This window comes from Bos indicus x Bos taurus, chromosome 19, assembly GCF_003369695.1.
Source record: "Bos indicus x Bos taurus breed Angus x Brahman F1 hybrid chromosome 19, Bos_hybrid_MaternalHap_v2.0, whole genome shotgun sequence".
Taxonomy (NCBI): Eukaryota; Metazoa; Chordata; class Mammalia; order Artiodactyla; family Bovidae; genus Bos; species Bos indicus x Bos taurus.
In genome coordinates, this window is record NC_040094.1 from 24,689,875 (window position 1) to 24,716,578 (window position 26,704).

General features: G+C 50.9%; 1 protein-coding gene across 4 annotated transcripts in view; it reads left to right on the top strand.

Annotated features, from left to right (window-relative positions):
* The first annotated feature begins 1,971 nt into the window (after positions 1-1,971).
* RAP1GAP2 (RAP1 GTPase activating protein 2) overlaps positions 1,972-26,704 on the top strand; it is a 217,756-nt gene continuing 193,023 nt past the window's right edge. For 3 of the 4 annotated variants that reach the window (XR_003506667.1, XM_027516682.1, XM_027516683.1), the window contains exons 1-2: positions 1,972-2,036; positions 10,967-11,083. Coding sequence is in view for 2 of the 4 variants with exons in the window: in XM_027516682.1 (XP_027372483.1) it covers positions 1,987-2,036; positions 10,967-11,083 (167 nt within the window). In the remaining 2 variants the exon portion in view is untranslated. Of the gene's footprint in view, positions 2,037-10,966; positions 11,084-16,563; positions 16,660-26,704 lie in introns of those variants that run through there. The other variant, XM_027516687.1, reaches the window with a different exon arrangement.

Genomic DNA, 26,704 nt, shown 5'->3' on the forward strand with positions numbered 1-26,704 from the left:
AGACCACATTTTGCTTATTCATTAATACACTCATGAATACTTGGGTTGCTTCCACTCATTTGTCATTGTGAATAATCTGTGAATATAGATATTCAAATACAGGCATATATATTTTTAAATCTGTTTGATATTTGCCTTTTAACTTTGCTTACTATACTTTTGTGATGTGCTAAGGTTAAATATTTTTATTTTAGTCAAATCCATTACTTTCTTTCCATAAGACTTCTGACATTGATGCCAAGCTTTAAAAAGTCCATCCTTATTTTAATATGACAAAACTTACCTATGTATTTTTTCGAGTCCTTTTTATATATTTATACATTTACATTTATAATTCATCTGAAATATACTTTGTGATGTGAAATAGAAGCCTTTTTTTCTCCCTGTAAATGGTTAATTGTCACATCACGGTATCTTTCACTAATTTGAAATACACATATTACACATCTGGGGATGTTTTTAGACCTTCTATTTCCTTGGTTTCTTGTTAATTATGTTGGGGAAGCTTAAAGATAGGATATTCAAAGGCAATTGCTAGCCTCCTGCTAGACACTATACTTAAGGTCAAAGGCGAGCTGCCAGTCTTGCTTGTTACTCCTTCCCTGTTTCCTTTTACATGTTGTTTAGGTTTTTCATGCCTTGTTACTTCCTGTCAGTTCTTTAGTTGAGACCTACTGGAAAGCTCAGATAAGGATCCTCAGGATTTATGTGATCTTGATTTTTGGGGAGGATGCCTATGGATATGGTCACAGATGTCAGTAGCATTTGGATTCCCCTGGAAACTTGTGCCAAGCTCCTGAGTAGGGGCCCCCAGTCCCTAATGAGAAGATAAGCTTCCAGAGCTCTACATCCAGAGCCAGATATTCTCCTCTCTGCATAAGTTTCCCTCCTTCAAAGGATGTGGACTGTCCTGACATGAGAGGCAGGTGGATGGCACTCTGCTGCGTGCAGTCTCTATAAACATGTCTAACACTCAGCTCCTTCAAACCAGGCTCCCATGATGCTGTGGGCCAGGCTGGTCTCTGCTCAACTCAAATTAACAGTTCTGGGGTGGAAGTAGTTTGAAGGCCTGGGTGGAGATGATCCTAGGGTTTGGCAACGTTCTGCGCCAATGCCATAATATTTTATTGTGAGTACTGTGCTCAGACGTTTCAGTCCTATCCAACTCTTTGTGACCCCATGGAACTATAACCCGCCAGGCTCCTCTGTCCATGAAATTTTCCAGGCAAGAATACTGGAGTGGATTGCCATTTCCTCCTCCAAGGGATCTTCCAGACCCAGGGATGAAACTGAAGTGTCCTGCCTCTTTTTTATTGGCAGGCAGATTCTTTACCTCTGAACCACCTGGGAAGCCGATGACTGTCGTCTTAAAATAGTTCAATAATAGTTCAATAAAATAGTTCAATAATCAATTGAATTATAATAATTCAATAGTTCAATAGTTCAATAATAATAATCAATAATAGTTCAATAATAATAATCGGTGGGGAGTAAGGCGCATCAGTTTTTATTTAAGCCATTTATAGTAGTTTATTTTGGGGCATAACTTTCTGGGTAGGTGGAACAGGTGTCGTAAGGAAGTGAAACAGTGGGATTAAGTGAATTCACTCGAGTCACTCAGCAAGTTAGGTAGAATTTGGAGAACCTGACTCCTCGCCCAGTGCTCCAAAGCGAGTCGGCTCCGCTGCGCCTCTGGGCAGGCTGGGCGTGGGTGAAGGCAGTGAGGGGACCGGCTGCGGTCTCTCGGCCGCGGCGAGGAGCGCGGTGACCCAGCCCGGACCGACTCCAAGGGCGGGGCCGGCGGCCGTCCGGGGGGAGATGCGCGCGGCCGGACGCACCGCCCGGGCTCCGGCCGAATCGCCTCGCTCCCGCCCCGCCCGCCGGACCCGCGCTGCGGAGCGCGCCCTCGGCAGTGGCCTGCGGCAGCCGGAGCTGCTTCCACGGTGCGGCCGGTGGCGGGTGGGGAGCGGGCGGCGGCTGGGAAGCATGGCGGGTCGCCGGGCGCCCGGGGAGAAGCGCTGGCAGCTGGTGCGCTGGTGAGTGGGCAGCCGGGGGGTGCGGGGCCTGGTGCGGGCGCGAACCCGCGTGCTGAGGCCGGGCGGAGCGCGGGGAGGAGCGGGGGCGCTGGCTCGAAGTTTCTTCTCGAGCGAAGGCGGCGGGGCCGGGTTGAACTAGAGGCGCCGGGCTGCCTGGTCATCTCAGTCCCGCGACCCGAGCCTGGTCTTCTCGGTTCTCCAGAGCGATCGTCGCCCGGACCCCGGCCCCTGTCCCCGACGTTAGGCTTTGGGAGGACCTCGGTCTTCGTTAGCTCTCTTTGTGCAGAGGGACTCCCCTTCCTACCCTCAAACCTTCTGCTGCTCTGGGTCGGGCCACAGACTGGACCCCGAGGGGGTCCAACCTACAATTCTCATCTCGCCTGTTCAAGGAAATGTCTCACTTCACCTACATGAGGACTCGCGGCGGTGGGCACCTTGGAGATGGGGTGTTTGATAAAGGGGAGCCTAGGAAGTGAGGGAAAAGGTCCCCGGGTAGCTGGGTCGTTGCCCCTACCCCCACCGCAGTCCTGTCTGGGCTGGGAAATCAGAGCCTGCGGTGTCAGGTTGCCAGACTGCGGGCCAAGAAGGTTTCAGACGCATCACCGAGGAGTCACCTGGGTTGGGCCCAAGTCCCGGTTGTCCGAATGTTGAGGGCTGTTTCAATCAGGGATCTGACCTCTGCTTGGCGGGACTTAGAATGCAGGGCAGCCTGTTCAGCCCACCCCTGTCCTGGAAGGATTTTAAGAATGTCTGACTGGGACCCCTCCCCATCTCAAATCCTCCATCCACACCAGGGCCAGGGGCATCCTTAAAAAGAATTCCAGGACACTGCTTGCCAGGTACATTCTGTAGCCTGAATACAAAGAATAACAATAGTATCCTTAATAATTGCAACCTGGCTTCCAGAGTCCTTCCTGCTGGCTCTGCCATAATCAGGCATTGATTCAGTTACTCTTTACAGCCATACGCAGAGGAAGGTATTGTTGTTGTTCAGACTCTAAGTCGTGTTTGACTCTTTACGACCCCATGGACTGCAGGACGCCAGGCTCTTCTGTCCTTCACTATCTCCCGGAGTTTGCTCAGATTCATGTCCATTGAGTCAGTGATGCTATCTAACCATCTCATCCTCTGCCACCCTCTTCTCCTCCCGCCTTCAATCTTTCCCACCATCAGGGGCTTTCCCAATGAGTCGCATCAGGTGGCCAAAGCATTGGAGCTTCAGCTTCAGCATCAGTTCTTCCAATGAATATTCAGGGTTGATTTCCTTTAGAAGGGTATTGGCACCGCCCCCCCCCACCCCTTACAGATGAGGAAACTGGGGCTCAGAGAAGGAAGGTAGTTAATTAAGGTCACTCAGCAAGCAAGTTACAGAGTCAGGGTTTGAACTCAGGATTTCCCCAGGGGCTTAACTCCTCCTCTTTCTTTCTTTTTTTTTTTTAAATTTACTTATTTGTCTGTGTCTTAGTTGCAACAGGCGAGATCTTTTCATTGTGGCACGTGGACCCTCTAGTTGCAGTGCAAGGACTCAGTAGTTGCTCACTGGCTAAGTTGACTCTTAGCATGTGGGATCTTTGTTCCCCACCCAGGCATGGAACCCATGTCCCTGCATTGCAAGGCAGATTCTTAACCATTGGACCACCAGAGAAGTCCCTCCTCCTCCTTTTTGCTTCTTAATTCCTGAATGTTGGGCCTGGCCGCTATTCCAAGTTCACATTGTCAAAAAAATCTCAGCATGTCAGAGCAAGAGGGGTCAGTGGGTTTCCAGCCTGCTCAGTCCATCCTGCACTTCAAGAGTTCCAAGAATCAAGGTCCAAATAATCAAAATTGCCCTTTAGCAGTGGAGTTACTCTTCAGATGAAACCCCGATACATAAATCAGATAAAAGTAGAGTTAGTGCCCTCTCTCTGGAGAGGAGGTGCCACCCTAGGACCCCAGGGCCTTCCAGGTCAGTTTGTGCAGTTTGATTCCTTTCCTCCCCCTCCATGGAGGAGGAAACAGGCAGAGTCTTAAAGGGGGCAGAGCTTGGATTCCTGCTCTGACTCTCTCTGCCCTGATGTGTGGCTGGGTTGGATCTTGGGTCCAACCAAAGTGATCATCAGGTTCACCTGATGAAGCACAGATCATTATTAGTACCCTAATTAAGTTTTGGATCACCTTTCACTCCTGGGTAAAAAAGCCCATGGCATTGAGAAGGTCCTGAAGACATGACTTGAGTGGTCAGACTGTCTGGCAGGGAGCACTCTTGAGGACAAGACACCTTCTGAACTCCATGGCATGATCCCAACATGATCAGCCTTGGCTTCTGCTTCCTGAATTTCAGACTGAGTCAGTTTTCTCAACTAAAATTGGCTTAAGAGTACAAGCGAGTATTGGCTCCCTTTTAAGAATATTGGCTTACAGATATGAAAACACAAGAACTTTCCATGTTTCAGACAAAACTGGATTCAAGTGCTCAAGTAATGTCACCAAATAACATTCTACTCTCTCTGTCCTTTCTCTTTCTTCTGTCCCCTCTTTATTCCTTTGTGGAAATAAGGTGGCTCTCAGGAGTTGCAGGCAACCCTCCAGATGAGCAAAACCCACCTGGAAAAAGAGCTTCTTTTTCTCAGTGGTTCTAGCGAAAGTTTCAGAATGTCATTTCATTGACATAGTTTGGGTCACATGGCCATCCTTCAGCCAATCACTGTGGACTGGGGGATGGACTGCTTAGATTGGCCAGGCTGGGTCATGTGCTCACCCTGGAATCTGGGGGCTGGAGTTAGTTCCACCCAAACCACAAAATTTTGAGTGGGAAGGAGGGTGGGGAATATTCTTTGGGCAACAAATATGTCTGACGTTTACTTACTCTTTTAGAACAGCTCTTGCTTTGAAGGTTCCTCCTCCAAATTCTCCATAAAGTACCAAAAACTAAATTAGGATTTGGTTGGGTTCATCAGATCAAGTTATTAAATATGTAAGACTTTTTGGCATTCCTCTTACTGTCTGAGGGCCTGTTGCCCAGTTTCTGATGGTGGGGCTTTGGATCTGGGGGAAGAACCTGACAGAGGCTACAGGCTAGGGTTGTGTGAGTACTTGAAAAACAGTGCAGAATGCTCTGGCAACATACTTTTGACTGACTGTAAAGTATTCCATTCACAGTTGAACCATAATTTCTTTGTGTAGCCTCTATGGATGGCCTTTCAAGGAATTCTGAATATTTTGATATTGCAAACCTCGCTGCAGGGAACGTATACCCATGCAAACATGTGGAAAGATAATGGTTGGATGTATTCTCCAAAGTGAAATCACAGAGTAAAAGGAAGCGTATGTTGTGCCATGCCAAATTGATCACCAAAGAAACTGCACCATTTTATGGGCTTCCCTGTGGCTCAGTTGGTAAAGAATCTGCCTGTAATGCAGGAGACCAGGGTTTGATCCCTTGGTTGGGAAGATCTGCTGGAAAAGAAAATGGCAACCCAACTCTAGTATTCTTGCCTGGAGAATTCCATGGACAGGGGAGCCTGGTGGGGTACAATCTGTGGGGTTGCAGAGAGTTGGGTATGACAGAGTGACTAACACACACACACATATTATCTCCAGTGATATGTGAGTTGCACATTCCCCACAATTTTGCTCATACTGGGAATTATTAATCACAAACTTAAACCTTGGCTCATGTTGCTGGTGAAAAATAGTTTTTTGTTGTTTTAATTTTCGTTTCTTATAGAAGTTGATTTTTTAATATTTATTGGTCATTTGTGTTTCTACTTTTGTAAACTACTCATTTAATTTCCTTTGTCCTTTTCCCCCTTGTTGATTTGCTTATTATATATATTTTTCACAATGATCTGCAAAAGCACTTCATCGTGGAGATTAATATTTTTTTTTTGGTAAATTTTGTATTTTATCACAGCTTTGCATGTGTGCATATGTAGTTGCTCAGTTGCATCCAACTGTTTGTGACCCTTTGGACTGTGGCCCGCCAGTCTCCTCAGTCCTTGGGATTCTCCAGGGAAGAATGCTGGAATGGTTTTCATGCTCTCCTCCAGGGCATCGTCCCGACTCAGGGATCGAACCCAAGTCTCCTGTGTCTCCTGTATTGCAGGTGGATTCTTTACCTGCTGAGCCATCAGGGAAGCCCTTAAAACAGCTTTAGATTTCCAAAACTTTGAGAAGATGGTACAGTGTTCCCATATATCCCACACCCAGTTTTCCACATTATTAGCTTCTTACACTAGTATGATACATCTCTTGCAAAAATGAACCAATATTGATATGTTATTATTGACTAAGCCCCATAAATTATTCAGATTTCTTATGTCCTTTTTCTGTTATAGGGTCCCATCTAGATACCACATGGCATTTAGTAATTAATGTAATTACTTCTCTATGCTGTGGCAGTTTCTTGGACTTTTCTTGTTTTTGATGACTTTGACAGTTTTGAGGAGTTGTGGTCCTGTTTTGTAGGATGGTGTCCCTCAACTGGGACGTATCTGATGTTTTTCTCATTATTAGATTGGAATTATGAATTTGGGAGAAGAAGATCACAAGGATAGAGTGTCATTTTCATACATTGTATTAAGGATCCCTACGTCAACATAGCTTATCAAGGGAATTCCCTGACAGTCCAGTGGTTAGAGCTCCGTGCTTCCACAGAGGCACAGGTTCAATGCCTGGAGGAGGGGGAACCTAAGATCTTCCGTGCCGCTGGGGTGTGGCCAAAAAAAAAAGCTTGTTGATGTTGACTTTGACCACCTGGCTGAAGTAGTGCTTGTGGGTGTTACTGCCCTCCCCCTCTCCATAGTGTACTCTTTGAAGGAAGTTACTCTGTGAAGCCCGTATCTAAGCAGAGCAGAGCTGTGGTCCACCTTCCTGGGGGTAGAGTGTTTACATATATTGTTTGGAATTCTTCTGCACGTGAGGTTTGTCTCTTTCCTCTCCATTTATTTAATTGTTCAATCATTAATTTATATCAGTATGCACTATTAGATATTCACTCATTTTAACAGCAGCCTTATTGAAATAGGATTCATGTGTCACACAATCTACCCAAAGTGTAAAATTCAGTGGGACTGTATATTTACAGGACTGTGCAACTATCACCATAGTCAATTTTAGAACATTTTCATCATCCCCCAAAGAAATCCCATAACCTTCAGCAGTTCCCCTCCCCGCCACCCCCAGTCTTAAGCAACCACTAATCTTTCTCTCTTTATGGATCTGTCTATTCTGGACATCATTTCATATAAATGGAGTCATACAGCACGTGGTCCCTTGTGACTAGCTTCTTTCACTCAGCAAAATGATTTCAAGGTTCAGGTTTCAGTGCCCGCCTGACCTACCCCAGTGTTCAACTGAAAACATAGGTGTAACCTCTAAAGTGCCTGACCCTTCTCTCTTTTGGTGATGGATTGCATCCTCCACACTGGAGGCCTCTTATGTGAGTGGTTTCTGCTCCTTCTCTTCTTGTTCCTTTCAATGTCCCTGATCGTGCCTCCTACTTTCCCAGCGATAATCTGAGAAGCTGGTTCCTGCTAAAGTGTGAATGGCTGTTAGTGACTTCCAAGGTTGACCCTCTGCAGTGCTTAATCTCCTGGGTACTGTTCAGTAGAGTTTCAGGTACGAGACAGGTTTATAGGCAAGACATCTGGGGATGGATGATGTTCTGTTTTCCTGTAGTCGATGAAATCAGTGCAGCCAATCCCCCTCCTAAGTTAGTAAATTGGATTCATTAATGGAGATCATCTATGTCAAAGCAGTCTCTGGAAGAATCTTCTCAAGAACATAGTGAGTTGATGACTGTGACTGTCGTGATTTTTTTTAGAGCAAACTGGCTCAGTTGACTGGGGAGCTGGGTGAGAATGTTACAGGGACTTCAGAGATGATCAGATACAATCTTTGCACTCTAGCAGGGAGACAGACAGGCACATAAATAACTCACGTACGAGCCGGCAGAGAGCAGTTGTGATCAAGGTTAAGCAAAGCATCCCCGGAAACTTGGAACCACTTTGGAGGCTCTCTGGGAGGCTGGGGACAGATTTTTAGAGGCTGTGTGGTTTGAGCAGTTGGGCAGGGTGGAGCAAGACACAGATGGAGGGAGGGCAGCTGAGATCTGCGCACCGCCTGAGCTAAAGCTCCGAGGTTAGAAAAGGCAGGGCGTCTTTAGAGAAGGACAAAAAGATTGAGAATGTAGGGGTGGGAGTTGTTGGGGGAAGGCATGTTATGGTGGGAAAGACTGGAGGGGAGCAAAGTGGGGAAGAATTAGACCTCTCAGGTGAGCAGTTTGGAGGACATTTGATATGTGGTGGGAAGCCCCTAACCTTTTTGGCCAGGGGAGGGGGTGACAAGATCTGTGCTGGGAAGTGGGGGCTGGTACGGAGGAGGGAGAGGATGTGTGTCTGTGTATGGAGAGAGGACTGGATGCCAGGGGATGAAGGTCCAGAGAAGGCTGCTGCTTCCTGTGTGTATGTGACCTTGGACGAGTTCACTTCCATCCCCCATGTCTCTTCTTCCTCGTCTCTGAAATGGGATCAGCCAGTTCTGAGAGATTTCATGTGAAGCTTGGAGGAGAGCGTGTAGGGAGAGGGTTTATCTGTCATGAGTGAAGCAGGTAAAGCCGATGACCGGTGAGGACAGATGAAGATGGGGTGGGGGTGGGGGGGGGTAGAGGGGAGGTGATAAGGATGACCATGTGGCAGGAGCTTTCCTCGAATTATCTCATTTAATCCTCTTAACAACCTTTCGAAGTGGGTGGTGTTATTACTCCAATTTTACAGACGAGGGATCTGGGACTTACAGTGGAAAATCTCTCACCTGAAGAAGGGAAGTGGAATCCATGCCGAGGTGCCTGCAATGACTGGACGACAGTCCCTTCTGCCCTGCCTTGGGGAGAGGAGAGGAGGGGTGGCTGGAGCAAGGAGGAGGAGCACATTTGGAGGAGCCCGAGAATGGGGAAAGGCATAGACACTCATCACAATAGGATGGGATTAATCAGGGAAGGCTTCCTGGAGGAGCCAAGTTATTATTTTTTCTAAGGAGTCATGTTTTGAGCCAGGTTTTATAGGACAGGAGCCATCTTGAGGCAGGAAGCAGAGGAAGGTCATGTCCCACAAAGGAAAGTCATAAAATCGTGATCTTCCCTCCTAAACTTGTTCTTGTCCAGCGAGAATGACACTGCAGCCAGATGCCCACACAAACCACAGACTCAGGAAAAACTTTGTTGCCTGTCTCCCGTTCACCATGTCTGACCCACCCCAGGTCCAGATGATACTTCTTCCTTCTCTCACTTGAGTCCTGCCATGTCTCTGCGTTCCAGCACTGTCCCCTGGGCAAACTAACATTGTCCCATTGGAACCCCCTGCGAGAACATCTAACCTGGCTGCCTTGCCCTTTTCCTCCAGGACGATCTTCCCGAAATGCCCATCAGATCATATTGAAGAGAGTGAAGGGAGACAGGTGGGCACCAGATGCCCTGGTTTGGGAGACCATAGGAGCAACCAACGGAAGCCCTCTGCCCTCCAGCAACCCTCGTTCTGGGAAATCTCCTCCTTCAACAAAGCCAGTGCCTGATCAGGCAGTATCAGAGTGGCTGCACAATTTGTTTTTTATCATAGCACTTTATGCAGTTTGTAATTTCATATGCACACACATAATTAAAGATTTGTAATCATAGATAATACCTCTCCTGTATAAAAAGACACATTGTTAAAAAGTTACTCCCTCCCCGCATTCCCCCAGCTTGTCCTTACCCCCACCTAGGTAACTACTTTTTATTAGCTTGGTGTCTCCAGAATTTCTACATGTAAAGATAAACAAATAAAAATTCTTACTTTATTTTTCCCCCCTTTTAAAACAATGTATCAAAAAGAAAAACAAAAACTCAAAAAAAAAGAGATAAAGCAATGTATCCTGGAGATCTTTGCATGATAGCACACAGGGAGTGCCCTCAATAAAAACATTCTGTATGGCTGCACACTGTTTTACTATATGGATGCACCGTTATTTATCTAACCAGCCCTCTACTGATGGGTGCTTGGTCCATTCCTTGTCTTTTGTTATTAGAAACAGTGCCACGGATAACCTTGTGCATGTGCTAGAATCCGAAGATAAATTCTCTGAAGGGGGATCGCTGGATTACAGAGGAACTGCAACTGTAATTTAGACAGACGTTGTCAGGCTGTCCAGCAGAGGGCTTGTAACCAATTGACAGTCCCACTGTGTGTGAGGGGGCCGGTTTATAATGATATATTAGTTCATGTGATTATTGATGGCTTCTCTTTCCACAAAACTGTAGGCTCCAGGATGTCAAGGATTATGACTCTTTTGCTCATAGACGCTCAGTAAATACTGGATTAATGGATGGATTTATGAATCTATCAGGAGTTGGTGGCCGAAGTGAATGAGATCGCTTTGTGTTCACCTTGCCTGGTCCAGCTTCCCTGATCCTTGCTCTGGGCTGAGTGTCGATCCCCAGGGTGACTGGAACTCTGGGAGAGACCCTTGATGTTCTGGAAGATCTAATCCTGACATCTGACTCATGACCCCCACTCCAGAGCATGCTTTCTCCTGCTATGAGCTCAAGAAGTCCAATGTGTCAGTCTTATAAGGGGTTTGGAGAATGGACCCTTGTCTGATGCTTGTGTTCTCTGCCCAGCCTCTGCTTGTATGCCTCTGGTGACAGGAGACTTACCCTTTCGACTGACTCCTTTCAACTTTAGACAACTAACACTTAGAAAGCTTTTCCATCTATTGAGTTGCTCCGTATAGCTGCCTCTTCTTCAGGGAATTTAAATCATGGCTCTTTGGAGATAAGACTTTATGGCTGATGAGCAGGGGTATCTGGGGACAGGTACCTCTCATCTGTCACTTTGTGGCACGGAGGGCCAACTCCCAGAGGACCTCTGCAGGGCCCTGGCTGCCCACCGCCTCACTCTCTCCCGCCTCACCCGCAGGTACGTGCAGGAGGGACGGTTCCGGATTGAGGAGAGGACACTGACAGCCTTCCAATGGCTCTACAGCCCCCAGCAGCATCGCATCCTCAGCCGTGCTGACTTAGAGTCTCCCTCCAGGTAAGAGCACCCACTGCCCTTCCTCTCATTCTTCGGCCAGGGTCCAGGCCCCTCCAGGTGGTCCTTGTTAGACAGCCAGCCCTACACTGGTCCATAAACTCCCAGTGGGAACCATTGCCTTCTGTGGTGGAGAGGCCTTCTAGGGTCCTTGAAAGTTTATCAGCTGTGGTGCTGATCCAGCCTAGAATATTCTGAGTGATTTGAGGCAAGTCACTGCCTCTGCTTTCTCCTCTGTAAAATGGGTATGATCATGTTTTCCCTGCCTTCTGTTGGGAAGATCGTGAATCTCAAGTGAAATGGTGCCTAGAGATGAGCTGGTTCCGTTTTTTCTTTTTAAAATTATTTATTTATTCATGGCCGTGCTAGGTCTTCCTTGCTGCTTTCTCTAGCTGTGTCGAGTGGGGGCTACTTCCTAGTTGCAATATGCGGGCTTTTCATCGCAGTGGTTCCTCTTGTTGCAGAGCACAGGCTGTAGACACACAGGCTTCAGGAGTTGCACCACGTGGGCTCAGTAGTTGTGGTACACAGGCTTAGTTGCTCTGCAGCATGTGGAATCTTCCTGGGTCAGGGATCGAACTTGTGCCCCCTGCATTGGCAAGGCGGATTCTTAACCGCTGGACCACCAGGGAAGCCTGGCTGGTTCCTTTTTAAGAGGAAGAGCATCTGGCAAGTTTGCTGGGCAGTCCCTGCTTTGACCTGGGTAAGAGCCAGCCCTGCCTTGTCTCCCTCCTCTGTCAAGTCAGCTGGGATCCTGAGTCTGGGGGAGGGGCACCCAGATTCCTGCTCCCTGGCCCCCTGGCTCCTTCCTCCACACAGTGGACAGGCAGGACAACTGTTAGCGGTCTTGATGGAGACATGCTGGGAAGCCTGGCTGCTGCCACACCCCTTCCCAAGGCTTCTGCTAGACCTGACCCTGGAGCTTTCTTCCCACTTGCCCCATCTAAACCTCTTTGCATCAGCTTCTAAAGTAGCAGGACCTTTGAAGCCAAGGGGCTTCTGTGGTGGCTCAGATGGTAAAGAATCTGCCTGCAATGCAGAAGACCTGGGTTGGATCCCTGGGTTGGGAAGATTCCCTGGAGAAGGGAATGGCAACCCACTCCAGTATTCTTGCTTGGAAAAATCCCAGGAACAGAGGAGCCTAGTGGGCTATAGTCCATGGGGTCGCAAAGAGTCAGACACAGCTGAGCGACTAACACTGTCACTTTTGAAGCCAAGAATGAACAGGTCTTTCCTCCCAGGGTTGGCTGAATAAAAGAAGAAAGGAAGTAATGTCATTTGGGGGAACACCCTGGTCTGGCCAGTAAGTAAACAGAGACCATGCTCTTATTGCATCTCCCCAAACTGGCCCCAGGAATAAGGTTCTGTGATGCTAGTAGACCTCACCTCCCCAGACATCTGCTGGGAATCCTACTTAGCTAAGAGCAGTGAGTCTGCTCTCTCTTGTCTCAGTGACGATTTCAGAAGGTACCGGAAGCAGCGAGGGGAACAGGAACTCTGGATCCAGTTCTGCTCAAGGAGGAATAATTAACTGAACGATGATATAGAAATGATAGGGTTTCCCAGGTGGCACTAGTGGTAAAGAACCCGACTGCCAATGCAGAGGCATAAGAGATGTGGGTTTGATCCCTGGGTTGGGAAGATCTCCTGAAGGAGGGCATGGCAATCCACTCCAGTAATCTTGCCTGGAGAATCCCACGGACGGAGGAGCCTGGTGGGCTACAGTCCAAAGAGTGGCACAGAGTTGGACACGACTGAAGCGACTTAGCACGTGTGCACAGAGAAGTGATAGGAACCCTGGGAAAGGCGACTCAGGCCACCTGGAAGTCTTGGTATTCAGGAAACAGGAGGTTAGACAAATGCTCTAAACTCCGAAGGGCAGACTGCACACAGCGCAGAGAAGAGACTGAAAAGCCCCTCGAGCCTGAGGCAAGAGTATGAGGAGGGCAATGTGATCCTGAGCGTAGGTCGTGAATGCGTTCAGAGACAGAGAAGAAGGCTGCCTTGCAAGCACGCTGGTGAGACACAGACGTGAAGGGCAGATTGCAGTTTCAGGCAACCTGCAAAGCCCTATTGCAGGCTGAGCACCATCTGATTGACGGAAAGCAGCTTCTCCCTCACGTCCTTTCCTTTCATCAAAACTCCCGTGCTACCTGACATTATTTTATTCGCCTATCTGTTCATTGCCCGTGGCTCCCCTGGAATATGAGCTCCATGAGGGCAGGCCCTTTTCCCTCTTGTCCTCATCTGTATTCTGAGGTCTTGCCCGGAGAATCCCAGGGACGGGGGAGCCTGGTGGGCTGCCGTCTATGGGGTCGCACAGAGTCAGACACGACTGAAGCGACTTAGCAGCAGCAGCAGCAGCCCAGAGAAGGAGCTCATTAAGCAGGCACCAGGTGAAGGACAAATGAACATAATGTAGGCTCACAGGTAGGAAGGCTGGAAGGGAGGCGAGTTCCAAGACCAGGGTGGGTCAGCTACACCCACCCAAGATACAAGGGAAGAAGAGGAGGCTGAGTCCGCCTGCCCATGTGGGTGACTTTAGGCAAAACCTTTTTTGAGCCAAAGAAGAAGAATGCTTTTCAGAGTCACAGGAGCCTAGCTGAGTCCATGGTGGAGGGAAGCAATCATAGGATGGAGCCATTTGAAATAACTTTAGCTTTCATATCTGAGAGGGCTACCTCCCAAGGGACTTGAAAAAGAGGCTGCCATAGCGCTGAGACTAAGCACTCAAAAAACTATTACTCTTATATAATGAAAGTGGTACTAACTTATTATGTGTACTTATTGCATGTCATGTTATAAATGCTTTGCAGGCATACATTGATCTACCCTTCATAACAATGCTATGATCTGGTACTGTTGTTCTCCCCATTTTTCAGATGACAAAACTGAGGCACAGAGTCAGTGGCAGTGCTCACAACCAGTATGCACACTCCCTCTCAGAGAATAGGACATATGCCCCAAAGTGGGAGATGATGAAAGTAATTTGTATCTTTACAGAGAGGAAATAAGTTCACAAACCATAAATAAATGAGCTTAGCATCAGTCCTAATCAGGTTTCAGAGTCTGTTATTAAAGAGATGGTTTGGGGGCACTTAGCAAGGAAAGAGATAGGGGACCACTGGCAGCAAGTGAATTCCCTGGGAACCCCTCCTGCTGGGGAAAGCGTTATTTGCTTTTCCAGTTAGTTTTCCAGACTAGAAGTTAGGTTGGGGGTGGTAAAGCAGGAGACAGTGGTTCTGCGTTTCAGCAAGAAATTGTTCTTGTCTTCCCTTCAAAGCCTTACAGGTGACACAGAGGAGTGTGGGCTGGGGGCGGGCACGGCTGGGAAGGTTGATGAGTGGGCTGCGCTTGCCGAGACTGCTCAGTGCGTTCATGAGGGACTTGGTGACAAAGGCTGTAGACAGCATGCTGGTGATGTTGCTGATGGCAGGAACCTGGGCACCATCCCAATGGACAAGATGGCAGAACTGGACTCGAAGTGTCCTGGAGGCTGGAGTCCAAGTCCAAGTCTAAAAGGTACAGTTTAACAGAAATTAAAGGAGAAGTCTATTTTAAGCCTCCAATTTTGTCTGCACCTGGATAGCAGGCTGAGCAGATCAGCTACCTGAGGGCTTCCAGTTGAAGCTTGGGTATGATTTAAGAAAATGCTCGCACCTTGGGGCTTCAAGAGCTCAGGACAGAGTCCAGAGCTGCAGAGGGAAAGTCCTGGTCTTTTGTCTCAGATGGTTGATCCTTGGGTTGAGAAGATCCCCTGGAGGAGGCCATGGCTACCCACTCCAGTAGTCTTGCCTGGAGAATTCCATGGACAGAGAGCCTGGAGAGCTACAGTCCATGGGGTTGCAAAGAGTCAGACATGACTGAGCAACTAACACTAATATACCACGGAATGCTCTATCATTTCCTCATTTATTTTGTGGACAGAGATTGAGCACATTTCTCAGCTAATTCCATATTGGATATTACCCTCGAATGGCTGAGCAAGTTGTGTTTTGGGGTGACGGGTCAGGCTGCTGAAAGGTCTCAGAGGGTGAGTTGGCAACTCGCTTTCCTTTTGTCTTTCCACCCTGCTCCAGGTCAGGCCCTGGGGTTTTGATGCCTTGTCTTAAGGAAGACAAGAGTCCTGACTCTAAGGGACACACATTCTAGTGGGAGAGACAGTCTGTAGACACACAGATAAGAGAATTTCCTGAGATGATCAGAGTGCTGAACAAACTCAAACAGGGCATCAGATAAAGATGGACCAACGGGTGGGTGGGAACTCTGGACGAGAGGGAAGGGCCCACTGGGAAGGAAACATTTGAGCTGAGAGTCCTGCCTGAAGGACACAAGAGGGCAGCCACAGGGAGAAGCTGCTGGCAAAAGGTGTTAAATAAATGCTGGGGAGGGGAAAGAACATGGGAAGGAGAATCTCAGTGACAAGGCCCTAACTACGTTCTAGATTTTGTGGCCAGAGCAGAGTGAGGCCTTGGCCAACAAATGGACGCGATGCAGATGTCCGTGCAATTAAAGGAAGGGCTTTCTAACGTCCAGAGCTGCCTGAGTACAGCGTGGGCTGCGTCCTGAGGGGGTGAGCTTCCCATCACTGAGATGTGCAAGTCATAGTCAGAGGCCACCCCTAGTGGAGGTTAGGGAGCAAGACTCAAGCATTTCAGGGGCCCCACAGGGCATCCTTCCTGCCGTCAGCCCCTTCAAGTTCAGGAGCATCGTTGGTTTGGCCGAAGCTGGGAGGATGTCTGTGCAGCGAATGAATGAAAGCTCCAGGCTGCCAGGTCCAAGGCAGAGGCAGTTTTAAGGACTCCGGCAGTCCTTGAAACCTCCCACTTCCAAATCCAGAGAGCACTGCACCCCCTCCCCAGTCCCGCCGCACGCAGAGCTGGGGAGAACCCCAGTGTCTTCCCGCAGATCTTTCCCCATTTCCATTCCCCACCCGCCCGGGGCCCCATCCCCCAGGAACTTCTGCGGGCAGGTGGGCTGTCCCCTCCTCCGCTCCCCTGGGTCCCTTGGGCACGCCTGCCCCGCCCGGCGCCTTTGTTCCGAGGAGCCGCCTCGGGCAGTCCCCTGGCGGCAGCGACGCGAGCATCCCCGGCGCCGCACCCGGGACTCGCCGTACCCACCCCCACCGCCCCCGTGCCCTCTCCGGCCCAGCGTGCCAGCCCCTCCATCTCCCTCCCATTCTCCCGCAGCTACGCGGCTGCGGCGCCGGGCGAACTGAGTGGGCATCGCCGGGAACTGGGCGCGGACCCCGGCGGCGGCGTCGCGGAGGGCAGCAGGAGGGCCCCGCCTGGGCCAGGCGCGGGCTTGCGGGCGGCGAGTGCGCGGCTCCGGCGGTGGGGCGCGCCCGCCAGGTGTGCGGGCGGCGGCGGCGGCGGGTCGCGGGAGCCGCTTTGTGCCGCGGCCGGGGTGCGCGCGCGCGCGCCGCGGTGACGGTGCGCGCGGCGGGGCGGGCGGCCGGGGGAGCCCGCCGCCGAGGAGGAGGGGGCTGGCGGCCGGATGGAGACGGGGGACGCCGCCGCGACAGACTGCTGCCGTTCCGTCCACGTCGAGCAGTGAGCCCGCGGGCGCCGGCGTCGCAGGTCAGAGGGGCTGGGGCTGGGTGGCGACCCCGTAGTTAGCGGGGATCAGAACGCGGGTCTTGGGTGGGACTGGACCCAGGGTGGAATTGGGGTGTATGTGGTGAGGGCAAATGCGTGTGTCTGCAGAGAGCTCAGCTCGTGTGGACGTGAGTGAGCTCTGTGCTGCGATTCCACGGAGCAGTTCAGCGTAATGGGTTGTTTGGGAAGTGGGGTGACTGTCCTCAGACACCCTACCGGTGGGGCATGGCGCACACACGTCTGGGGTGTCTCTGCGGTGAGGGAGACGTCAGCCCAGGCTCTGTCAAAGTCTCTGGCTGGAGAATGACCAAGGTGGAGGTCAGAGCTGGGGTGTTTACAGGTGGTGGTGGTGAAAGGAAAAAGCCAGGACCTCCAGGAAGGACCCTGGAGCTAGGCTGAGTTGGTTTGTTGTTGTTTTTTTTTTCCTCCTAAAGGACATAAACCCCACCCCGGCCTCACTCCAACCTGTGCCTGTTGCAGGGAGGGGAGCCAGGACGGTGGGGGCGCTGTCTGAGAGGCCTCTGTGGACCTTTGGAGCAGGGCTGGGCTCCAGCGTAATGCTCACCTTTGGAGGCCCTGAGTGATGAGTGTGGGGGTGCCTGCCCTGGGTGGGGGTCCGGGGCACACTATGAGTCCTGACCTGGGAGCTGGTTGAGGAGGACACCCTTCTTTCTCTCCGTCTGTGTGGCTCCTATACACCCTACTTAACAGACCAAAGGGCATTTATATGCAAGTGGGGTTTGGGGTCTGAATGCTGGGATCTGTCTCTGTTGAGTGGCCCCCAATGGAGCAGCCTCCGTAGAGAATAATAGGGTTGTCCTGGGCTGGGCTCCAAGGCTCTCTGATTCTTTTCATGCTTGATGACCCTGGGGCGGTCCCTTAAGCCCCACGGGCCTCAGTTTCCCACGGAGAAGGGAGAAGGCACCCGTTCCCCCCTCCCCTGGCCTTCCTGCTGCAGAGTAAGGAGTAAACAGAGAGCTCGCCCAGCTGCGGAGGAGTCAGGAGGCAGAGTGACTCAGGGCATGTGAGGTCTCCATCAGTGATTTCCCCCAGGAAAGTCCTCGCACATCTTTGAGAGGTGGGCAGCAGTTGGGGGGGTGTTCTTCCCTCATCTCCAAGCAAGTGTGTTGGATATTCTGAGTTCTGGAGTGGGGCAGGGTGGGTGTCTTATAGATCCAGCTGCTCAGGCTTCCAAAAGCTACCTCAGGTTCCTCCTCCTTTCTAAGATGTTGAGAATTGTGGAGGGATTGGATGGGATGGGGGCTTGGAGTCACCGAATTTCTGGGCAGAGGCAGATGCTAAAGTTGAGTAGGCGTGGGCACATCTGGCTGGGATTCCCACTCAGCCCGCTTAGCCCAGGGTGTTGGGTGATTTGTTGGGAGGTGGCCTCAGTTCCGGGCTTCCCAGATGGCGCTAGTGGTAAAGAACCCGCCTCTCAATGCAGATGTCAGAGATATGGGTTCGATCCCTGGGTCTGGAAGATCCCCTGGAATAGGAAATGGCAACCCGCTCCAGTGTTCTTGCCTGGAGAATCCCATCGACAGAGGAGCCTGGTGCGCTACAGTCCATGGGGTCCCAAACAGTCAGACACGACTTAAGCGACCTAGTACACACATGCACGGCCTCAGTTCCAGAGAAGAAGACCCTCCTGCCACAGGCACCCTTGCCACCCCCCACCCCTTCCCATGGCCAGGTCTGGATCAAGTGTGGCTGAGTCACTGTGGTTCAGAATGACTTGAACCTTAAGGGACGGGGACGTTGGCATGGATGGTGGTGGCAGCAGCAGACAAGGCTGTGTTGTGACTCAGACCTGGGTTGAATCCCAGCTCCACCTCTCAACTCTCTCTCTGTGTCTCCACCTGTGTTTTCCCAAAGCAGAACTGGAGGATGCATGCTTTTAATTTTCCCACTGCTCTCTCCTGGGAGGTCTCCCCAGGACCATGCATTTCAGAACTGCCCTGTTGGGGAGAGAAACAGGAAAGTGTTCATCCATCAGCTCTGTCCCGACCATGGACCTTAAGTCCCGCATGCTTCCAGGCTGCACATGTGAAGCCCCAGCAGGCTCGTGTGGGCATCCCACACTGTGGCTTCAGAGAAGATCCCAGAGTCCTTGAGGAAGCCTTGCCACGTGGCGCCGTAGGCTGTTGCTCGAAGCCTGCAGGAACCGGTCATTGCAGAAGTGACTGGAGTAAGACATGGGACCGAGATGGTTTGAAGTACTTTTTGAGGTGTCAGACACTGTGTGACTCTGGACAAATTTCCAATCTTCTCTCCGCCTCAGTTTTCTTCTCTGGGGTGTAGGTATTTACTAAATTTTTGAACATGGCAATGGGTCCGTAGCGAGGGCTCCATGATGGAATATTTCTGTGTATTTGGGAAGACAGTATGTACTAGATGGTTCACATAGTCATCACTTAAAGTGGTGAAGGAGGTTGGATTAGGTGACCTCTAAAGACCCCCATCCTGGTCAGAGAATCTGGGACTCAGGGGTCTGGCCCCTGACCTGGTCAGTTCTTCCTGGAATGTGGCGCAGTCTCCCAGACCCCTGCATGGTTCTGCTCTGCATTCTGTGAGTTGGAGGCAATATGCCAGTTGCTCAGACGTGCCTTTCCCAGTGCTCTGTCCAGTCTAGCACATGGGAGCCCCGAGGGTGGGCAGAGGGGGCGAGGGGAACACGCATCTCAGAAGCAGGTGGTTGAAGGAGGGGTGGCAGGCGGGTGGATGCTGGCGTTTGGAGTTGGCAGATGGTCGTGGGCACTGGTCTGGGCTACAGTCAGTGGGGAGGAGAGGGCACAGGGGTGGGGGAGGGTGAGAGAAAATGGAAAACGGGAAGGGCGGGGAGAACGAATTGGCAGAGGGCAACCCAGAGTGATGGAGGAACCAGGGCTGTGGGGCAAGTTGGGCAACCTTGGTGCCCAGGGATTGGGGGTGTGTGGAGTGGCAGGGACAGGCTGGGCTGGCGGGAGAGCAATGGGGTGCTATGGCACTGGTTGAGGATTAGTTGGGGGCCCTCTGGCATAAGCCAGGGCAGGTATCATATTTCAGGGAACAGCACCTATAAGCCCCCTCCTCCTCCTTGCTCCAGTGCATCTGCCTCTGCTTCCTGGGCCACCACCCACGTTGGCAGGTGAGGCGCTGTCTGCAAACACTTGGGTCCCGTTGTGAGCCGTGATTGGAGAAGGCAAGGATGTGCCTCTGCCAAGGCCTGTTGCCATGGTACCATGGTGACCCTTGTCTCCCGGTCCTCTCCCATCTCTGAGCAACGTGGCCCTCCCCAGGGGGAGGTCGTACAGTAGGGAAGGTGTCCGGCTGCCTCTGACTTTGCGCAGGGGCCGCTCAGGCTGGCCACACGACGGTCATGGTGCCCAACTTTCTGCCTTCAGGCAAGGTCACACCCAGCCTAGGGTGGGCGGTTGCAACAGCCACTGTCTTCACTTACAATCATTTAAAGACTCCTCTACAGTTTGGGGTTCCTCTTATTTTTAACAAGTTTAGTTTAAAAACAAAGTCAGTAATGCCAGCCTATCCATTTCTGCCCCCCCCATTAAAATATGTTTATTTATTTATCTGGCTGCACGGCGTGTGGGATCTACGTTGCAGCATGCTGGATCTAGTTCCTGGACCAGGGCCCCCCTGCATTGGGAGTGCAGAGTCCTAGCCACTGACCAGCAGGGAGGTCCCATGTCCTCCCCTTTTAAAGAGCCAGATGACACTCTCTTCTTGCCCACCCCTTTTCAATGCTTTGGTGCTTCTCTAGAGGGAAGTTTTGCATCAAGTCTGCCACGCTACACTTTTTTGTTTGTTTTTTGCTCTGTTTGCCACCATCCTTGAGTAGATTCCACTCCACCTGCTCAAGAGTGCAAACCAGCTGTTGGGGCTCCCAAGGCAGGTGGGACACCAAGGCAAGGATTGAACTCTGGGGAACCTGGCCTGAGACCAGGCCTGGGTTCTGAGTTTGCAACTTGCTCTCTGGGCCAGCGGGGGTTCCACCTCTTTCCCTAATTCAGATCCAGGGCTGTCCGCCTCCTTCCCGGATCATGCTGGGTGTGTGAGCTGGGCCCTGCCAGGCCTGGCTCAGCAGATGGCATCGGATCTGGGCACCCGGGGGACCCTGCCAATTAGATGACTGGTGGTGAGCAAGACCTAGAGGGGAGTGACAGGCATTCAGGCACGGTGAGGTCCACCTGTATGTATGTGCACGTCTGTGCATGTGGGTCCCTGGAGGGCATGTTGCTGGATTGCCATGTCTGCACATCTCTGTGATTAAGCAGTGCTCCTCTGAGCTTGTGTCTGTGTGCACTGCTGTGTGCTCTGACTTATTTGTGTTCTTTCTCTGGGGATGTGAGCTGGCCACCCACCCAGTGCTCTCCAGGTCCTTGGGGCTGTGCCTGTCTGATGGCAAGTGGTGTTTTACCCAGCAGGACTTCCCGGTCCCCTGAGGTCCCTGCGTCTTCTGCCCTGCCCAGCTCTCCGGCATTCCTGTCCCGGTCTCCCTCCCTCTGCCTTGAGGAGGTTGCTTCTCCCCCACTGGCCATGTGGCTGCCCACTGCTGTTCAGGCGGGCTTGTCATGAGACAGCCGGTCCAATTTCCAGCCCCATCCTTTAAGCTCTGAGTTGAGGATGATGGCTGGGTGAGCCCTGGGTGGAGGAGATGAGTCAGGCTGGCTGCAGCGGGTGGGGGGAAGCTAGGCTGGGTGTCAGCATCTTCAGGCAGGGGTGTGCACCCTGCGTCTACTTGACCCATCCTCAGTGGCTTGGCCACCAGTGCAGCAGTGGGAGGGTCCGTCCTCCTCCCCTGCTCGTATTGTCTTCCCTTGGAGCCATGCCTGGCAGTGTCTGATGGGGAGCAGAATGGTCTCTGGGGCTCCAGGCAGCCCACCAGTAGCCTTGGCCTTAGCATAATCACTGAAATTTATGGAGCTCCTCTTCCTGTGCCAGGCCCTGGTCATACGTCATGATCCATGTTTTAGCTCACTGGCTCCTCAGCACAATCCTATGAGGTGGGTTCTGAAAGCATCCCCATCTTATGAGGAAGTGGTGGCTCAGAGACGCTGGATCACTTCTGCAAGGTCACACAGCTAGGAAATAGTGTAGCCAGGACTGTTCTTTTTTTTTTTTCATTTCTTTATTTATTTATTGGCTGTACTGGGTCTTCCTCTGCTGTGCAGGCTTTTCTCTGGTTGAGGCCAGCAGGGGCCACTCTATAGTTGTGATGCACAGGCTTCTCAGTGAGGTGGCTTCTCTTGTTGAGGAGCACAGGCTCTAGAGTGCACAGACTTGAGCATGCAGGCTTCTGTAGTTGTGGTTCCCAGGATCTAGAGCACAGGCTCAACAGTCGTGGCACATGGGCTTAGCTGCTCCAAGGCATGTGGGATCCTCCCAGACCAAGGATCAAACCCGTGTCTCCTGCATTGGCAGGCGGATTCTTTACCACTGAGCCATCAAGGAAGCCCCGGGTCTGTTCTTGACACTTGCTGCTGTCCCCTCCGCTCTTCACAAAGCTATGTCCGTCTCATCCTTACAGTCTCCCCTTCAGAGAGGTCAACTCAGATCATCCCCTCTAAACAGGGCTCTCCACCCACCCAGTCCCCTTTGGATCGCATCATCCTATATAAATACCTGTGTAACGTTATCCCTCTCTGGTACTCCACTCCCCTGCCCTCCCAGGGCAGGGATTTGTCTGTCTTGTTCACTGGAATACCCTCCACACTAGTGGAGAGTCTGGAACACAGTGGGGATGTAGTAAACATGGGATGAATGGGTGAATGAATGAACATGACCGTATGTCTGACTCCAGACCTAAGCTCTGTACCCCTTCTCTATGCTGTCTCTCACTGCAGGGTGGCCGGGTGCACAGCCCTGGAGCCAGCTCGCTTGGTTCCCTGTTCAGGTTATCTGGTGCTGCTTAATAAACCATCCAGAAGCTTATGACCTGAAACAACAGCGATGCTTATTGTGCTCATGAATCTGCAGTTTGGGCAGGGATTGAAGGGAGACCTGTATCTGCTCTGCCATCATCTTCTGGGGCTGGAATTGTCTGAAGGCTCAGTGACTCACATGTCTGGCCTTTGATCCTGGCTGTTGGCCTGAGGTCTTGGTTCCTCGCTACACAGGTTTCTCTGTGTGCTAGACTGAGCTTCCTCACAGTGTGGTGGCTGAATTAAGGGGCAAGAAAGAGCCTCTGTGCTTACTTGCTCACTCATGTCTGACTCTTTGCAACCCTATGGACTGTAGCCCGCCAGGTACCTCTGTCCATGGGAATTCTCCAGACAAGAATACTGGAGTGGATTTCCATGCCCTTCTCCAGGGAATCTTCCCAATCCAGGGATCGAACCTGGGTCTCCCACATTGCAGGCGGATTCTGTACTGTCTGAGACACCAGGGAAGCCCAGGAAAGGACAGCAGCAAGTGTCAAGAACAGATCCGGGGCTTCCCTGGTGGCTCAGAGGTAAAGAATCTGCCTGCCAATGGAGGAGACAGGTTTGATCCCTCGTCTGGGAGGATCCCACATGCCTTTTCACCTTTTGTCATCTGGCCTTGGAAATGATGCAACATCACTTCTGCCAGAGTCGCAGATCCACATGGATGCTAGAGGAGGGGGAGCATATACACCATCACTTAGTGGAGGAGTGTTACCATCACGGGGTAAGAAGAGCATGTGGGATGGGGGGTATATTATGGGATGGACAGTCTGCCACAGTCGCTTCTTTGGAGTATAATCTTGAGCACATTACTCAGTCTCTCTGTGTCCATTTCTTCATCTTTAAAATGGGGACACCATCAGTATGTATTGGGCTATTTCATACTCACTGGGCTATTTCTTTGGCGGTGACTCTACTTGGGAAGATCCCCTGGAGGAGGAAGTGGCAACCCACTCCAGTATTCTTGCCTGGAAGATTCCATGGACAGAGGGGCCTGGCAGGCTACAGTCCATGGGGTCGCACACAGTTGGACACAGTGGAGCGTGCAGGCACGTGCACTTCCAGCCACAGATCCCCTTGGCCTCAGATGAGACATTGGTCCAGGTTTTCACTGAGCTGCACGATCCAGCCCCAATCCCACCCCCAACTCTCATGTAATACAGGAGGCACCTACCTGTGAAGTGTCCTTCTGAGGGCAGGGCCAGTGGTGGGGAAAGAAGAGGGGACCCTGAGAGGAGTAGGCCTTTTCTGTCTCTGTTTATTACGTGAGTCTAAGTCAGCCCTGCTCCCTTCAAAGGGGCAAGGGACAGGGTTGGTGGAGGTGCCATGAAGCCGGGGCTCCAGCAGGGTTTCCTCTGGGCTTGGAGGCACAGATCCCACAAGGAACCCCTTCTTTATCTGGGGAAGTCAGGATAAATGCACATGCTGGCTTTGAGCTGCAGGTCATTTTTTTAAAGTATCAGAGAGAGCTCACTCCTCTTGCCTGTCCTCCACCTGGCTGCTTCTGCCTGAGTCACTGTTCATCTGTCTGAAGAGGGACTCCCACCCAGCTTGCCAACCCTGGGGATCTCAGGGTTTGCTCATCCTGGCCCGAGCTGGGGCTGCTCCTCAGCTGGGCATTGGCAGGGGGCCAGGGAGAGTCTCGGGCTTTGCTGGTGCTCAGCCTGGCTGTATCTCACATCAAGCACTGCCCTCACTTTCGGTGGAAATGGCAGAATTGTTAAAAGCAGGGGCTCTGGGTTTGAATTCTGCTACAGCCGCTTATGGGTCCTGTGACCTTGGGCATGTCCCTTAACCTTTAAAAAATTATTTTATAGAAATCTATTTATTTATTGTTCTGGGTCTTTGTTGCTGTGTGGGCTTTTCTCTGTTTGCGGAGAGCTGGGGCTACTCTCCATTTGTGGTGGGCAGGCTTCTCATTGCGGTGGCTTCTCTTATTGTGGAGCAAAGGCTCTGGGCGCATGGGGTTCAGTAGTTGTGCTTCCTGGGCTCTATAGGCTTACAGGCTCAATAGTTGTGGCACACAGGCTTAGTTGCCCTGTGGCATGTAGGATCTTCCTAGATCGGGGACTGAACCTGTGTCTCCTGCATTGGCAAGCGGATTCTTTACCACTGAGCCACCAATATTTTTATTATTATTATTATTTAAAAAATATTTTTACTTATTTGACTGTGCCAGGTCTTAGTTGCGGCAGTCTGGATATTTACTTGTGGCATTCAGACTCTTACCTGCAGCACGTGGGATCTCACTGCCTGACCAGGGATCAAACCAGGGCTCCCTGCATTGGGAGCATGGAGTCTTAGCCACTGGACTACTAGGGAAGTCCAATCTTAATCTTTCTGAGGCTCCAGGATGGAGGACATGATTGTGGTAAGGAGTAAATGAAATAAAAAGGTATGGCATAACTTGTTCACGGGAGATTCTCAAGAAATGTTGGCAGTTATTCTTTATAGGTGGACAAAGTGAGGCGACAGCAGTCTACGTGATTTCCCCACAGCTACATTTACAGTCAGAATCCGGGCTGGGACCCATGTGTTCTGACAGCAGGTGGTTGCTGCTTGTCTCCTGCGATACAGAGAATTCCTCCATCCCTCCATCCCTTTTGCCTGAGGCGATATGGCTCCCATCCTAGAAGCAAGAAGCAGGATGCCCACTTTTGCTCCTTGCACTACCCAGACTTGCCTGTAGAGGGTGCTGACGCCCACCTTCTCACCCATTTTGGAAGGGAAGCAGCCAGGTGAGGCTCTGCAGTAGAAGGGGGAGGGTGGGAAGTGACCCAGCAGAATAGGGGAGAGCCAAGAGCTGCCTTTGCCATCTCCTTTAGGGAGAATGCCCCTCAGACAGCTCCTAGTGCCCAAGCTTTCCTGTAGATAACTCCAAGGGCCACCAAAGATAAAGGGAGTATCTTACTGGGTTTCATTCCAGTGTTTCTCACCGGATTAGAATCATTTGGGGGAGTTTGTTAAAGATGCAGATTCCAGAACGATGTTCCCATCCCAGAACAATGGGATCCGAATTTTAGCCATTGTACTGGCTAACAGGTCTACAGATCTGTGCCAGGCACTGATTTGAAGGCTTACCACGCATTAACTCATATACCTCTCCCAAGAGCCTGATGAGGTAGGTACCATTAATATCCCCATTTTATAGATGGGGAGTCTGCTCTGAGGCACAGTGAGGTTGAGAAACTTGCCCAAGTTCACACTGCTTGCAGGCCTCAGGGCTGGGGTTTGACCCTATGCTATTCAAGCCCCAGGCGGTTCTCACACCCATAGCATGGGAGAACCACTATTTTATTAATAGAACACAGGGCCCGTCCGCTTTCTTGTTTCCTTTTGCTACCTTTTATATGTCATTATTTTAAATAACATTTATTGTGTTTTTCTCACTATAAAGCAAAACCTGCTTATTTAAGAAAACTTAGCAAGTTTAGGAAAGCACAAAGAAGGGGAAAAAAATCATGATTTTTTAATCTCACCTCCTGAACAACAGCTTCTCTAGTGGCTCAGCAGTAAAGGATCCACCTGCCAATGCAAGAGACTCTGGTTTGATCCCTGGGTGGGGAACATCCCCTGGAGAAGGAAATGGCATCCCACTCCAGTATTCTTGCCTGGAGAATCCCATGGACAGAGGAGCCTGGCAGGCTACAGTCCATGGGGTCGCAAAGAGTCAGACACATCTTATCAACTAAACAACAGCACCAACTTGAAAACCATGATTCTGAGCGTGTTAGCCTGTTTTATCCTCTTCAGAGACTTACTGCAACTTGCTCGCCTGGTATCACATGGGCAGCTATACCCCAGTGTCTTTGGGGGATTGCTTCCAGGACTCCCCACCCATCTCCATAGAGAGGTGGATAGACTCTGTGGACTCTATGGATAGACTGGTCTCTTCAACCAGTCCTGGACCAGAAGTTGTCTAGGCATATGCAAGCATTTACATATTTATTTAAACTAAGGGGATCCTGTTATATGAGCTGTTTGGTATCTTTTTGTTTGTTTAGTTTTTAGGATATCTTTATGTAGTAACATATAAATCCTACCTCCCTCTTCATGGCTGCATAGTGTTCTATCGTGTGCTTGTTCCACAATATAGTGAAATAATG